The sequence below is a fragment of the Capra hircus genome, chromosome 19 (assembly GCF_001704415.2).
Source record: "Capra hircus breed San Clemente chromosome 19, ASM170441v1, whole genome shotgun sequence".
NCBI lineage: Eukaryota > Metazoa > Chordata > Mammalia > Artiodactyla > Bovidae > Capra > Capra hircus.
The window spans coordinates 10,350,319-10,366,409 of NC_030826.1; the positions used below are offsets into that span (position 1 = coordinate 10,350,319).

Sequence of the window (16,091 nt, forward strand, 5' to 3'; positions counted from 1 at the left end):
GATTTCAACCACTCAGCACCCCCCAAACTCAGATTTTCTTCTCAGTGCAGCAGTACTACCATGCTTTCTTAGGGTCTTCCTCTTTGGACAACAGATTTTATTTTTATTCTTTATTTTACTTTTTGGCTGCACTGGGTGTTCGTTGCTTTGTGTGGGCTTTCTCTAGTTTTGGTGAGCAGAGGCTACTCTCTAGTTGCGTCGCGCAGCTTCTCATTGCAGTAGCTTCTCTTGCTGTGTAGCAAAGGCTCTGGGCACGCAGGCTCAGTAGTTGGCATACAGGCCTAGCTGCTCTGTGGCATATGGAATATTCCTGGACCAGGAATCAAACCTGTGTCCCCTGCATTGGCAGGCCAGTTTCTATCCACGGCACCTCCAGGGAAGTCCCATGGACTGTGGATTTTCTTTTATGTTTTGTTTTTTTTTTTAATTTGGCTGCCTCGGGTCTTAGTTGTGGCATACAGGATCTTTTTGTTGTGGCGGGGGGCTTCAGAGCTTACAGGCTCAGTAGTTGCATTGCCCAGGTTTAGTTGTTCTGAAGCATGTGGCATCTTAGTTCCTCAATCAGGGATCGAATCCAGGACCCTGGCATTGGAAGCTCAGAGTCCTAACCATTGGACCACCAGGGAAGTCCTCTGGACTGTGGATTTTGCTGCAGACACACAATGTGTCTACACTTGGGAAGCCAGAGTCATCACAGGGCTTCTGCATTTGTATCCCTTTTCTCAGCAGTCAAGAAATGCCGTACTGCCTGTGGTACACGTCTGAAAAGAATTGTTCCATGTATTTTGTAAGGTTTCCAGTTGTTTCGTGTAGGAGTGAACATCTGTTCCAGTCACTTCATGATATAAGGCAGGAAACCCTCAGCCACAGGCCAGAATCTCTAGCCCATGCATATCAATACTTGCCTACTCGCATGAGAGCTGGAACCTCCTGCTCAGTACATGGTATTACTTTTATGTTTTGTGGTGAATCTTTCCAGGTAGCCTTTGCTGCTTATACTGTAGCTTTTTGTCTTTATCCCTCATTTCTTCATTTAGTATGGCTTAAATGTGATTCTTTTATGTTTGATAACATTGTAGTAAATTGTAGGTTTTAGAAAATCGACTTAAAAGGTAATTTAATACGTGTAACTTAAAATTCTCTTAATCAAAATGATCGAAAATTCTCTTAATCAAAATGATCGTCTTTTGGTTTTTGTGTTTGGATTCTTCATGTAAACTAATATTTATTTCAGTCAAGTCCATTATATTTAGGAACTATTAACCTGTAATGTTAAAAAGAACTTTTGAGGCTTGCTATCACTTAACATAGCTTAAACTAAAATGTTGAGGTACAGGCTAAATGGGCTCTTGAGAATGAGCAACAGACCAGAAGCTGAGTTATTCATGTTCATTTTGTCTGGGAACCACCACATCTGCCACTAAGGCTGAGTAATCATGACTTATTAGTGTGGTTATGGAAAGTATATATCAGTTTAATTGTGTAAACCGTCCTTTCTTTAGGGAAAATATTTTCAACAGATTGCTGAAAATTTTCCCTTTTTAGAATCACTTAAAATTAAGGCTGTGAAAAAGTCTTTCATCTTGTTGAATGACCTGTTTAATCGGTTGGGGTGCATATTTTATTTATATTTCTAGAATAGAAATGTAGTTTTTTTCCTTCCTCTGTATCCCAGAAATCTCATTATTTTAGTGTCTAAGTCAAGTTTTGTTCTCCTAGAGTTCATTTCTAGAGGACAGTTGTGTAGGGATATCATGAACAAACTCTTGAATTTCTTTTGTTTTGCCTTAAGTAGTATCACTTTTGTGTTTTCAAACAGTAAATGTGAAGTTAACAGGTTTTTTTTTTTTTAATTGTGTCTGGTGCTTATCTGTAAGTGTACAACCAGAAATTTCTCACTAATTATTCAGTTCCTCTGAATTCTACAAACTTTAGTTTGTGTGTGTGTGTGTGTGTGTAGAAGCACAAAATAATTCTTTTTTCTGTAACTGTGAAATATCTTTTATGCACATATAATATTCAGAGATTATAGATTGTAGATTTCATGATTAATTATAGCTTCTTAAAAAAATACCATTCCTTTTTAAAAGATTCTATAATTATTTTTAAACTTATTATTACTATTTATAGTTTTCAGTGAATTAAAACTTAAGAAAAAGAGGAACAGACTAAAAATTCACATAGGTTTCTTTTTGGCTCAGAGGAAAACTTTATAGTTAATTGATTCAGTGCCAAGTGTAGGCCTTCTTTTTATAGATTTTTATTTGAACACAAAATGCCACTGCATTTAGGAGGAAATGGAGCTTAGGTTTATGAATATCTTTCTTTTTCATATTACAGGCAACAAAAAAATTTGCTTAATATCTCCTTTTATTTTGATAGCACAGGAGTTCTTTAATGTTTTATTCTCATTGCTACATCTTATTCAGTTTGTCTTTGAACCACAGATTCTTTTACCATGTGGTTTAAAAAGACTTTTTTAAATCCAAAGATCACTTACTGTATGTGTGTCTGTATATATATCCATATGTGTGTATAATTTTTTCTATAAATACAGTATTTTTCTTTATAACAGTGAATGGCTAATACTTTCTGAGGGCTTACTATATGCCCAGCACTAAGTCAAGTATGTTTATATAAATTGACTAATTGAAACCTCACAGTATCCCCAGAATGTAGGTCCTGAAGGTGTTTTATCATTAGCATTTTATAGATGAGGAAAACAAGAGTTAGTAAGAGGCAGAGGCCAGAACCTGAGTGAGTACATCTGGCTGTAGAAGTTATGCTTATGGCAATAGTATGTTTTAAAGTGAATACTGGCATCATGTATGTTAGAGCAACATGTTAAGAACATCCAACTTCTAGAGCTTACACTTCATGAGAACCTTGGAAATTAGCAGTGGATTTTATTGTCAGCTTGATTGTATTTAGGGTTTTTTAATTATGGAACTAGATAAAGCCGTAATGAATCTAATTCTTTTGCCTTGCTAAAGAGTGGGTTAAGTGATTTTTCTGAGGTTGCTTATTTTCTGACCCTTAATAGACTATAAGAACCTACTTGAAACCCTAAAGGAACTTGTGTAAAACATACATGTTCCCATGTCTGCTTATTGAATTAGTTTATGCTTAGGGGACCCAGGAATTTATATTTTTAACAAAGCCCCTTGTTGATTATTACACAGATACTTCATATTGGCATACATGTTCATTTGAGAACCATTGTATTTAAACCTTTAGCACACATCTAAATACTAATTCATTTTAATCTAATATATTATTATTAATTTATAATGTTTCAAAATAAAGGTACAGAGCAGCACAAAATCTTCCATAGAAAAAATTACTTCAAAAGAAAATTTCATTGGTACTGGTTCCACAATTTTATTATTATTTTACAATCTCAGTGAGAAAGATAAGTGAGGTAGTTACTTCATCAACTATTGTTTTTTGAAATATAGTTAGTTATAATGCTGTGTTAGTTTCAAGTGTACAGCAAAGCGATTCAGTTATATATGTGTATGTATATACTTTTTCAGCGTCTCTTCCATTGTAGGTGATTGCAAGATACTGAATATAGTTTTCTGGGCCATACAGCATGTCCTTGTTTACGTGTTTTATATATAGCAGTGTATATATGTTAATCTCAAACTCCTAATTCCTGCCCTCCCACTATTTCCTTTGGTAAACATAAGTTTATTTTTCTGTGTCTGTATCAACTTTGTAAAGTAAGGGAAAAAGTAGTATTTTCAAAGTATGCCTAAAAAAATAGGGGCACAGGAGGTTTTTTACAGGGGATAGCATTCTTACAAATGAGATGTATGGATAAATAAAATAAGAATCAAGTGAGAAATCATGGTTTCCAGAGACTCGTGTTAGGGAAAGGAGGTTGACTACAAAAGGACACAAGGGAACTTTTTGCATTGATGGAAATGCTGTGTATCTGTATCCTGATTAGTTATGGTTATATGACTAAATATAATTGTCAAAACTTACTGAACAACAGATCAAAAAAATTACTCTTACTATATGTAAATTATCCCCATAAATTTGAAATTGTTTTTTAAAAAAGTAAACCTTGAGATTCTGGGAGTGATTATTTTTTCAAATTATCAGTTGCATCTTGAAATACTTGGGTGAATTCTTATTCTTTAAAAGCTAACATTTTTCTATTAATGTGTGATGATTAAGGTAACATTGAAATAATATCATGATAATTCCTTTTTCTTTAATATTTCTCATCAAAGTTTTCTCATATTTTTTTTGTAGGGTCCGCATATAGCTTCAGTTACATTAGCTGCTTATGAGTGCAATTCAGTTAATTTCCCTGAACCACCTTATCCTGATCAGATTATTTGCCCAGATGAAGAGGGCACTGAAGGAACCATTTCTTTATGGAGCATCATCTCAAAAGTTAGGATTGAGGCCTGCATGTGGGTAAGATGTCCATTTTCATGCTTGTCTAAAATTAACCTCACTGTCTTGATTCTTTGTACCTTGTTGAAATTGAATCCAAACATATACCAAGTCAGTAAATAATTAATTCGTAAAGTCACCAACTACCTAACTTCCATGAAAAAGAAATCTCTAGAGCTTCTCTTTGTGAATAACATGCATAAGGAAGGCAGGAATCTATAGGTACCACCAAGTATTGATGCCAAGGACTCAATAGAAGGAAAAGGAATATAAATGATGCAAATATATTACTTCGTAAAGTTTTACTGATGTTTATAAAATTTGATAAACACGTAGCAAATGGTTATATATCAATCCAAATTTGGTAAGTATTATATGTCTCTCTCTTAGATTTAAATACTCTGTGTTTAGTTTTAGAAGATTCATTTCATGTTCTGAGTTGTAATACTAAAGTCAGACATTTCTTAGTAAACTAAGCTTTACTGTATTTGAGGTGAGATCAAACTATATAATGATTTTACTTTCAGTAGTATCAATTATTCTTTTTATGGCTTGGTTAATATATTTGGGGAAATTTTGAACTATGTGATCAATGGTAAATGTATTTTAATCTGTATATCCACACAAAGCATTTTTTATATGCCTAAATTCATTCAGGTGTCTGTCATTGAGGAATAGTTCAGTTGCTAAAGACTGCCTATTACCATTTGAATTATTTTTTAATTTATTATTTGGAATTATTAAGTTTTATGTTCCCTATAATTTTTTCCCTTAACATTTTCTTACAAAATAGACGATGTGAAACGTATCTCTTAAATGTTTTTTTTTTAAAGTGAAGATGAACACAGTGCCCACAGGAGAGGCAGTTTTGAAACATTCAAATGTTAGAGGTTATGTTGTGCTTTAAAAGAATTAAAAGGGAAATGCCATATATTGAATTTGTTGAATATGAAAAACAGGAAAAATTGTCATATTTCCTGTTACTGTCTTAAAAATACTGGAAACAAATTCGTTGTGCTCGTTGCATATGTTTTATAAATTTCATCACATTACTCCTTTGATGAAAAGCTGTTAATAAAATAACTAGTTACTTGGAACATGTTAGAAAGGGTGTATGTATATAAACTTCAGTTTTCTGTTTTTCTTTTGTGCTTTCAAAATGAGTTACGTGGCTCAATTAACACTAACGCCAACAAAGAAATTTTCATCCCAGCTGGCAGTGATAACTGCCTCTTCCAAATTCCCATGGTGCATATTATCTGAAGCGCTTATTTGGCCTGGCTCCATGCATGCCTCAAATTATTTAAATTGGCTGGTGTAGTGGCTTACATCCCCAAATAAATTTTTAGCTTTTCAAAAAAATTCAGACTGTACCTTAAATTAAATGTATTACCCTCACAGCAGTCAGCATTAGGCTTTGCTTATAGTATTACAAGAATGTCAAAAAACGCTGATTAATTGTCTGAGTGTTTGTTTGTTCTTCATATTCCCTTCTTTGAAGTTGTCTTTTGTGACAAAAAATGTAGCACATATCAAGTTATGTTTAAATTGGTTCCTACTGTTTTCACCATTTATAAGGACAGTCCTGTTAACAAAAGGTGCTAGGAAAACTGAATATGGTTGTTGTTTAGTCCCTTACCTCGTGTCCAATTCTTTGTAACCTCTGCACTGAATACAGAGGTTATATGTATGGACAGAGGCTCCTCTGTCCATGGGATTTCCCAGCAAGAATACTGGAATGGGTTGCCATTTCCTTCTCCAGGGTATCTTCCTGGGATCAAACCCATACCTCCTGCATTGGCAGGCAAATTCTTTACCACTGAGGCACCAGGGAAGCCCAGGGAAAACTGAATATCCACATGCAAAAGAGAGAGATTGGATCCTTACCTTATACCATATGCAAAAATTAACTCAAAATTCATCAAAGACCTGAACTGGAGTTCAAACTCTAAGATGCTTAGAAGAAAATATAGAGACAGATGTGCATAATGACTGGCAGTGGTTTCTTAAATAAGACGCTGAAAGTAGAGGCCACAAAAGAAGGAAAATACATAAATTGAACTTTGCTAAAATTAAACCTCTTGTACATCAAAGGATACAGTATCAAGAGAGTGAAAAGTTAACCCACAAAAAGGAAGAAAATGTTTATAAGTCATATATCAGATAAGGGTCTAATATTCAGGATGTTTAAAGAACTATGCAACTCAACAATAAAAAGACTAACAGCCCAATTAAAAAATGGGCAAAGGACTTGAATAAACACTTCTGCAAGGAAAAGATACAAATGGCCAGTAAGTACACAAATTCTCAACATCATTAGTTGTTGGGGAAGTGCAAATCCAACCATAAGGGAATACATCTTCGCACGTATTAGGATGGCTATTGTTCTTTTAAAAAGAGTAATGAGTATTGGTGAAGATGTGGAGAAATTGGAATACTCCTAGGTTGCTGGTGGGAATGTCAAATGATTCAGTTGCTATGAAAAAGAGTTTGGTAGTTTCTCAAAAATGTAAACATAGAATTACTCTGTGACCCTCCTCTAATGTAAATACCTAAAAGAACTGAAAACCAGGACTCAAATATAAGTACAGAAACTTCCAGTTCACTGTTAAGCAACATTATTCATATTATCAGAAAGGAGGAAATAACCCCAAGTACCCTCAATAGATGAATGGATAAACAAAGTGTAGTATATACACAGAATAATACTCAGCCATAAAAAGCAATGAGGTTTTTATACATGCTACAATGTAGACGAACCTTGAAAACATGGTAAATAAAATAATCCAGACCTAGAAAGATACTGTATGATTCCACTTAAATATCAAGATAACTCAGATTTGTTAATAAAGACAAAAAATAGGTTTTGGAGGGACTTCATTTGCGGTCCAGTGGTTAAGAATCCACCTGCCAATGCAAGGGATGTGGGTTTAATCCCTGGTCTAGGAAGATCCCACGTGCCATGGAGCAACCTAACCAATGTGCTGCAGCAACTGAGCGCGCATACTACAACTGCTGACACCCACATGCCTAGATCCGTGCTCTTAGATGAGAGAAACTGCTGCAACAGAGAGTGCCTTCCACTTGCCACAACTAGAGAAGGCCCATGCACAGCGATGAAGACCCAGCGCAGCCAAACACTAAATAAAGATTAATAAGTAGTTAACTTACAAATAAGCTCCATGAAGGGGTAGTGTTTTTTTTGTTTTTTAAGTAGATTTGAGATTACCAGCACTGTGGGGAATGAGAAGTTAATGCTTAATGGATAACAGTTTCCATTTGGGTGAATAAAAATACTGGAAGTATTTTTTATATTTTATCCTGTCATAAAATTGATCTCATTTGTGTTCACATCCATATTTTTTTATTTCATTATAAATATAGTAAATCACTAAAATCCTTGAAATATGTACTTCCCGTTATAAAAATCAGCGTTAACGTCAGTTTAAGTCTGTTGCTATAAGTCTTTGGAACCCATTAAAATGAATTGTTTGGTGTTGCTGATCAGTGGGGTTACTATTTTTCAGTTTGTATGTTTCTGATATTTCACAATTTGTCTGTATCACTAGTGTTCAGTTCAGTTCAGTCATTCAGTTGTCTCTGATTCTTTACAACCCCATGGACTGCACACTCCAGGCCTTCCTGTCCATCACCAACTCCCAGAGCTTATTCAAACTCATGTCCATTGATTTGGTGATGCCATCCAACCATCTCATTCTCTGTCATCCCCTTCTCCTCCCACGTTCAATCTTCCCGAGCATCAGGGTCTTTTCTAGTGAGTCAGTTCTTCGCATCAGGTGGCCAAAGGACTGGAGTTTCAGCTTCAGCATCAGTCCTTCCAAAAAATATTCAGGACTGATTTCCTTTAGGATGGACTGGTTGGATCTCCTTGTAGTCCAAGGGACTCGCAAGAGTCTTCTCCAACACCACAGTTCAAAAGCATCATTTCTTTGGCATTTGCTTTCTTCATAGTCCAGCTCTCACATCCATACATGACTACTGGAAAAACCATGGCTTTGACTAGAGGACCTTTGTTGGCAAAGCAATGTCTTTGCTTTTTTTTTGTCTTTGCTTTTTAATATGCTAAGTTGGTCATAACTTTTCTTCCAAGGAGCAAGCATCTTTTAATTTCATGGCTGCAGTCACCGTAGTGATTTTGGAGCCCCCAAAATAAAGTCTGTCACAGTTTCCATTGTTTCCTCGTCTATTTCCCATGAAGTGATGGGACCAGATGCCATGATCTTCTTTTTCTGAATTGAGTTTTAAGCCAACTTTTTCACTTTCCTCTTTCACTTTCATCAAGAGGCTCTTTAGTTCTTCTTTGCTTTCTGCCATAAGGGTGGTGTCATCTGCATATCTGAGGTTATTGATGTTTCATTGATTCCAGCTTGTACTTCATCCAGTCCAGCATTTTGCATGATGTACTCTGCATATAAGTTCAATAAGAAGGGTGACAGTATGTATACAGCCTTGACGAACTCCTTTCCCAATTTGGAACCAGTCTGTTGTTCCATGTCCAGTTCTAACTGTTGCTTCTTGACCTGCATACAGATTTCTCAGGAAGCAGGTCAGGTGGTCTGGTATTCCCATCTCTTTCAGAATTTTCCACAGTTTATTGTGATCCACACAGTCAAAGACTTTGGCATAGTCAATAAAGCAGAAGTAGTTTTCTGGAACTCTCTTGCTTTTCTGATGATCCAGTGGATGTTGGCAATTTGATCTCTGGGTTCCTCTGCGTTTTCTAAATCAAGCTTGAACATTTGGAAGTTCACAGTTCACGTACTGTTGAAGCCTGGCTTGGAGAAATTTGAGCATGTGAGATGAGTGCAGTTGTGCGGTAGTTTGAGCATTCTTTGGCATTGCCTTTCTTTGGGGTTGGAATGAATACTGACCTTTTCCAGTTCTGTGGCCACTGCTGAGTTTTCCAAATTTGCTGGCATATTGAGTGCAACACTTTTGCAGCATCAACTTCTAGGATTTAAAATAGCTTAACTGGAATTCCCGGAGAAGGCGATGGCACCCCACTCCAGTACTCTTGCCTGGCAAATCCCATGGATGGAGAAACCTGGTAGGCTGCAGTCCATGGGGTCACTAAGAGTCGAACACAACTGAGCGACTTCACTTTCACTTTTCACTTTCATGCATTGGAGAAGGAAATGGCAACCCATTCCAGTGTTCTTGCCTGGAGAATCCCAGGGACGGGGGAGCCTGGTGGTCTGCTGTCTATGGGGTCGCACAGAATCGGACACGACTGAAGTGACTTAGCAGTAACTGGAATTCTATCACCTCCATTAGCTTTGTTTATAGTGATGCTTCCTAAGACCCAGTTGACTTCACGTTTCAGGATGACTGACTCTAGGTCAGTGACCACACCATCGTGATTATCTGGGTTGTGGAGATCTTTTTTGTATAGTTCTTCTGTGTATTTTTGTCACCTCTTCTTAATATCTTCTGCTTTTGTTATGTCCATATCATTTCTGTCCTTTATTGTGCCCATTTTTGCCTGAAATATTCCCTTGGTATCTCTAATTTTCTTGAAAAGATCTCTAGTCTTTGCCATTCTGTTGTTTTCCTGTTTTTTTGGAATTGATCACTGAGGAAGGCTTTTTTCCCTTTCTGTTCTTTGGGACTCTGCATTCAAATGGGTATATCTTTCCTTTTCTCCTTTGCCTTTCCTTCTCTTCTTTTCACAGCTGTTTGTAAGGCCTCCACAGACAACCGTTTTGCCTTTTTGCATTTCTTTTTCTTGGGGATGGTCTTGATCCCTGCCTCCTGTACAGTGTCATGAACCTCTCTCTGTAGTTCTTCAGGTACTCGGTCTATCAGATCTAATCCCTTGAGTCTATTTGTCACTTCCACTGTACAATCGTAAAGGATTTGATTTAGGTCATACCTGAATGGTTTAGTGGTTTTCCCTGCTTTCTTCAATTTAAGTCTGAGTTTGGCAATAAGAAGTTCATGATCTGAGCCATAGTCAGCTCCCGGTCTTGTTTTTGCTGACTGTATAGAGCGTCTCCATCTTTGGCTGCAAAGAATATTTCAGTATTGATATCGGTATTGACCATCTGGTGATGTCCATGTGTAGAGTCTTCTCTTGTGTTGTTGGAAGAGCGTGTTTGCTATAGTGCATTCTTTTGGCAAAACTCTATTAGCCTTTGCCCTGGTTCATTCTGTACTCCAAGGCCAAATTTGCCCGTTACTCCAGGTGTTTCTTAACTTTCTACTTTTGCATTCCAGTCCCCTATAATGAAAAGGACATCTTTTTTGGGTGTTAGTTTTAGAAAGTCTTGTAGGTCTTCATAGAACCATTCAGCTTCAGCTTCTTCAGCAATACTGGTTGGGGCATAGACTTGGATTACTGTGATAGTGAATGGTTTGCCTTGGAAAAACGAACAGAGATCATTCTGTTGTCTTTGAGATTGCATCCAAGTACTGCATTTTGGACTCTTTTATTGACTATGATGGCTATTCCATTTCTTCTAAGTGATTCTTGCCCCCAGTGGTAGATATAATGGTCATCTGAGTTAAATTCACCCATTCTGTGTAATGCTTCATAAATTTCCTTTTCATTTATTATTTCAAATTCCATTAATAGTTATTAAGCTTCCAAGTATTGGAAATTCACAGTGAGTGAAACTTAACATGGAGCTTTATATTCTAATAAAGGAAATAGTTATGGGAAAATGTATATATATATGTATTGTGGGAAAATTATATAAGTATTTAAACTAATTGTGATAAGTGCTATGAAGGAGAAATCTATTGCATAATACAAAGATTTTTTCCTAGTCTGTGATTCAGGGGGCTTTTCCATGAAGCAGCAATGTTTCAATGAATATGTAAAGATACACTCAGTCTCTCCGTCCTACCACTAGCCTGTTACCTCACTTTACTCCTTAAAGATAATAATGTATAAAGTGAGGGAGTGTAAACTAATTTATTAGTTAATTCATGGTTTTGGTTTTGGGTTTTTTTTTTTTCCTATTGTGGTAAAATATATATAATGGGTTATGTACACAATTTATTGGCCTTAAGTACACTCACAGTGTTGTTAACCATCATCAATATCTACTTCCAGAACTTTTTTGTCATCTCCAAACAGAAACTCTGTATCCATTAAACAATAATTCCTTGTTCCCTACTCTCCCCTGCCCCTGGTAATTTTGACTTTCTGCCTCTGTGAAATTGCCTATTCTTGATACCCCATATAAATGAAATCACAGTATCTGTCCATGTCTGGCTTACATCACTTAGCCTAATGTTTTCAAGTTTCCTCTGTGCTGGAGCATATATCAGAACTTCATTCCTTCCTGAACTCCTTTTAAAACTGACCTCAAGGGAAGCTGGAAGCACATTTTCTCTCTCTTTTTGTTTGTAAAACAATCTGATAATTTTACTAGAATTGATATAATTTTTTTAAACATTGCTGTAGAAACCTTAAATTTCTCAATGGTTCCAAGTTATCCTCCAAACTTTGGCTTTTAACCTCTGTTTTATGTTTGTAGTAGTTAGAATATGTAACGGAAAAAAGACTTTGTTTTTTAAGATTATTAACATACTGATAATACCAAACTACTATAACTTCTGAGTAGTCAGCATATATAAAATTTTCTACTCCCAGATTTTTAGCATTAAACTTATAATTCCTAACACAGAAAAGCAAAATGCTTGTAATTTACTTGTGATTCCACTTGATAAAACTGTTTCAAAGTACAAACAGTCAGGATTTTTCTCCTCCTAAAAATCTTTTCATAAAATTGACACCCCGGGAAGTTATTGTGTTTCTCTATTGGTTTTGCATATTTTGTGCATGTTAAACTCTTCTCCAGTTCAAGAAACAGGAACTTCAGGATAATAAATTGATATATAGTGAACAATTTTTAGAAGATTTTCTGAATTATTGCTTGACTAAATACCGCTTGTCTTTCCTTTGCAATAAGGAAGCCAGTCATTTCTTCCCCTTAATTAAACTTAGGCTGACAGTTTATAGTGTTCCACAGTTTAGTTTTGTTTTTTTTATGTTGACTTTGCAAGAATTATAAAATTGTTTTGTAAGAATCATGAAATTATGGGACTTCTGTATACAACTTCTGTGTTTAGAATATAAGGTCTTGAGGGACCTGTCTGGAAGACTGTATTTCCTTTTTGCTTATATGCATAAAAAGTAGAATACTAGCTCCTGATCACCATCTCCTTGCTAATATGGGAAAACATGAACAGAATTAAAATGTAACAATGAAAATGATCAACTAAGTATAAAATAGTTTGTAGGTCTTGATTTCATTGGTTCATTATTACTTCCTTTTAACTTTAAGAAAACTTGTTGTGAGTTTGAATCATATGATTGTTTTCAGAACTTTTGAACATATGAGAAGAAGAAAAGTTCATGTTTTGAATAAAATGTTGCAATTAACTTTTCTTCTTACTTTTTTGTCATAAAAAAATTTAAGTACAGGAAGTTATATAATTAATTCAATATACTGTTACCTAGCTTCCACTAATGTCTACCCAGCTTTCACTAGCCAGCTTTCACTGTGGCTAATACTGTTTTATCTAGACCCTTCCTCACTCAACTAACAATTATCTTGAAGCATATCCCAGGTAACATAGCATATTTTATCTGTAAATATCAACCTTAGGACTTAAAAAACATTGTCACACCTAAGAGAATTTAGGAATAGCCTCTTTAAATCTGTTTCCCAATTAGAGTTCAAATTTTTTATTGTTTATTTCTTTTTATTTTCAATATCTTTGTATTGGTTGATGAAACTGGATTGTTTGTCAAGTACAGTTTTCCATGGTCTGAATTTTACTGTTTGTATTCCATTTGATGTTATTTAAATATATTTCTCTGTTTCCTGTGAATTGATTGCTGGATTGAGAGGTTTGGGGGAAAATTATTTTTTTACAAGAATATACTTTATGGTCTAGTGTATTCTGTCACGTAGTGCAATAATGTCTGGCTGTCTATCTGTTTATGTTAACACCATTATTATATAAGTCCATCATTTTACTGGGGTTTATAAAATGGGAGCATTCCAATTGCATCATTTTTTCTTTGGTTAATGACTGGAATACTTTTGTAAAGAGAAACTTCTCCTTATCGTCAATTTGGTTACCCTGAGTTATCTTCCATATAGATAAGACAGGATAAATGATTGACTGTTTCTCTTTATTTACCAGTTTTTAAAATAATTAATTCTCTAACATCCTCGAGAGGAGGCAAAGTTAACTTTTCTTGTTTCAGAGAATATGGTTTATGCTTTCTTCCAGTACCTTTCTCTGTGTGTGTCTCTCTCCTTTCTCTGTTCTTTAACTAGATGTTTAGCACTGAAGTATATTCTTTTGCTAACTCTTGGCTCACATGTAGATAATGCAGTTACACTTGGAGATCGCTGATTTTACACACTGGAGTATAACACTGTGATCACGGGATGCTTGAATTTGGTAATGTTCCTTGAGGATTCTTGTCAAGGCATTAGCAGGCAAAGCCATAGGACAGAGCAAACAAAAAGACCTAAAGTTGCTCCTGAAAACTACCAAAGCAACAGGGCAGAGAAGGGTGGCTCAAAGTTAAGAATTTTCCTGGGTACTATAGGTCTCTTGCATTATTATCTATCCTGTATTTAAGCCATTTAAGTTCAAACCAAGTTCCTGATTCTTTTACCTTTGTTTACCTTTGTTTTCATCCTTATATCCTAAGATGATTGAAAAAAAAAAAATCTCTTCAAAAACAAGAATCCACAAAGTGACTGAAACATGAGTCACTCAATGTCCTGAGGAAATCAACATTTTTCCTGTGGTGAAAATTTATCCATCCTAATGTTGAGATTTCAGGGGGCTTCCTGACCACAGTTTGTTAACTCTGCACAAAAAAAAGTTGTATTGGGATTAAAGTAACATCCTAAATACAAGAAGATTTCCTAGGAAATATATATATCTAAGAGCTATACTAGCGAGTGCTCATTAGCAAATCATTTGAAAAAGGTAGGAAGACTGACAAAAATAGCAGTGTATGAATATATGTTTATGTATAAATTTTTAAAAATTAGGGGTTATAACAAAACAATTTCAGATAAAACTAGTGATTGCCAGTGAGAAGAGGGAAGAGGGGAAGGAGGGAGCAAGATAGCCATAGGGGATTAAGAGGTACAAACTATTGTGTATAAAATAAATAAGCTACAAGAAAAATAGGCCATAGGGGGATGGCTATGCCCAGGTTTATTGATAGTTGTGTGGTTGGTGTAAATGAGTGAGGCGGTAGGCCTAGTAGATTCGTTGATCCAATGAATAGGATTAAGGACATTAGTATTAGGTCCATGTTTGTCCTTTGGTGTTGTGGATTCCCATTATTTGTTTTGATACAAGTTGAAGTATTCATTGTTGAAGGGAGATAAAGCGGTTGTTTACTAGTCGGTTTGATGTTGGGAATAATAAGCTAGGAAATAGGACGATAAGAGTAATGAGGGGGAGGCCTAGGATTACAGGAGTAATGAAAGAGGCAAATAATAACTTTATAATAACTTTAAATATAACATCTATAAAATTTTGAATCACTATGTTTTACACTTGAAACTAAATTTACAAATCAGCTATACTTCAGAAGTCTAGAAAACTGTGAGCTATTTCTAGGATTAATAAAATGAAAAGAGATGTAAAAATAAGAGCAGAGGATGTAAGTAGAGATGCTGGAGAAGTAACTAACATTAATTTACAATCCACAGTGTACCCAGGATTGCCTGAGAACTCTATGTATGCTGTCTGGCCAGGCATTGTGTAGATCCGTATTAAGGTCAGGATTCAAACTCATGTCCTCCTGATCATGTAGCATGTCTTTTCCTTCCTAATATATACATCTTAACATGCTTTTGGTGATATTGAAAATTAAAGATTTAATCTGCTTCGCATCACTGTGTTGAGAAAATCTCATGTAAATGTTTTGTTCTTTTTCTGTAGGGTATCGGTACAGCAATTGGAGAGCTACCTCCATATTTCATGGCCAGGGCAGCTCGCCTCTCAGGTGCTGAACCGGATGATGAAGAGTATCAGGAATTTGAAGAAATGCTGGAACATGCAGAGACTGCGCAAGTAAGATCAGTGGGGGGGAAATAGCTAATTATCCCTAAACAGGTTATGATTAAGGTAAAATTTTTAGTAGTTTCTCCAAATAAGAAAACTGCCAGTGTTAAAAAAAAAATCATACATGGTTTAGTGTAAAATATTTAGAAAAGCTGAATCATAAAAAATAATTACAGAGACTTCCCTGGTGGTCCAGTGATTAAAACTCTGCCTTAAAAGGCAAGGGACGAAAAAAAAAAGAAAAAAAGAAAAAAAAAAAGGCAAGGGACGTGGGTTCAGTCCCTGGTAGGGGAGCTAAGATCTCACATGCTGAGGAGGGCAACTAAGCCTGTGCCCTACAACTAGGAAAAGCCCGGTGCTGCAATGAAGACCCAGCACAGCCCAAAAAAAAACCCAACAGATTATAATCATGATCTTAGAATAGAGAAATAGAGAGTCAACAAGACAACTCAGACTAAACCAGGATAAATTCATGTAGCCAGTGAGATTAAAGAACTGAAACATTATTTGTCTGTTATGTGTTTATAAGTCTTACTGAGCAGACCATTGAATAAATAAGGGGGATAAATAGGTGGACCACTTGTGAGCCCAAAATAGTA

At 35.6% G+C, this 16,091-nt stretch overlaps 1 protein-coding gene across 1 annotated transcript in view; it reads left to right on the plus strand.

Moving 5' to 3' along the window:
• The window catches only part of VMP1 (vacuole membrane protein 1), a 127,807-nt gene that overhangs the window by 48,626 nt on the left and 63,090 nt on the right, over positions 1-16,091 (plus strand). Inside the window, exons 6-7 of the mRNA XM_018064144.1 lie at positions 4,267-4,434; positions 15,370-15,501. Coding sequence (XP_017919633.1) covers positions 4,267-4,434; positions 15,370-15,501 — 300 coding nt within the window. The remainder of the gene's footprint in view (positions 1-4,266; positions 4,435-15,369; positions 15,502-16,091) is intronic.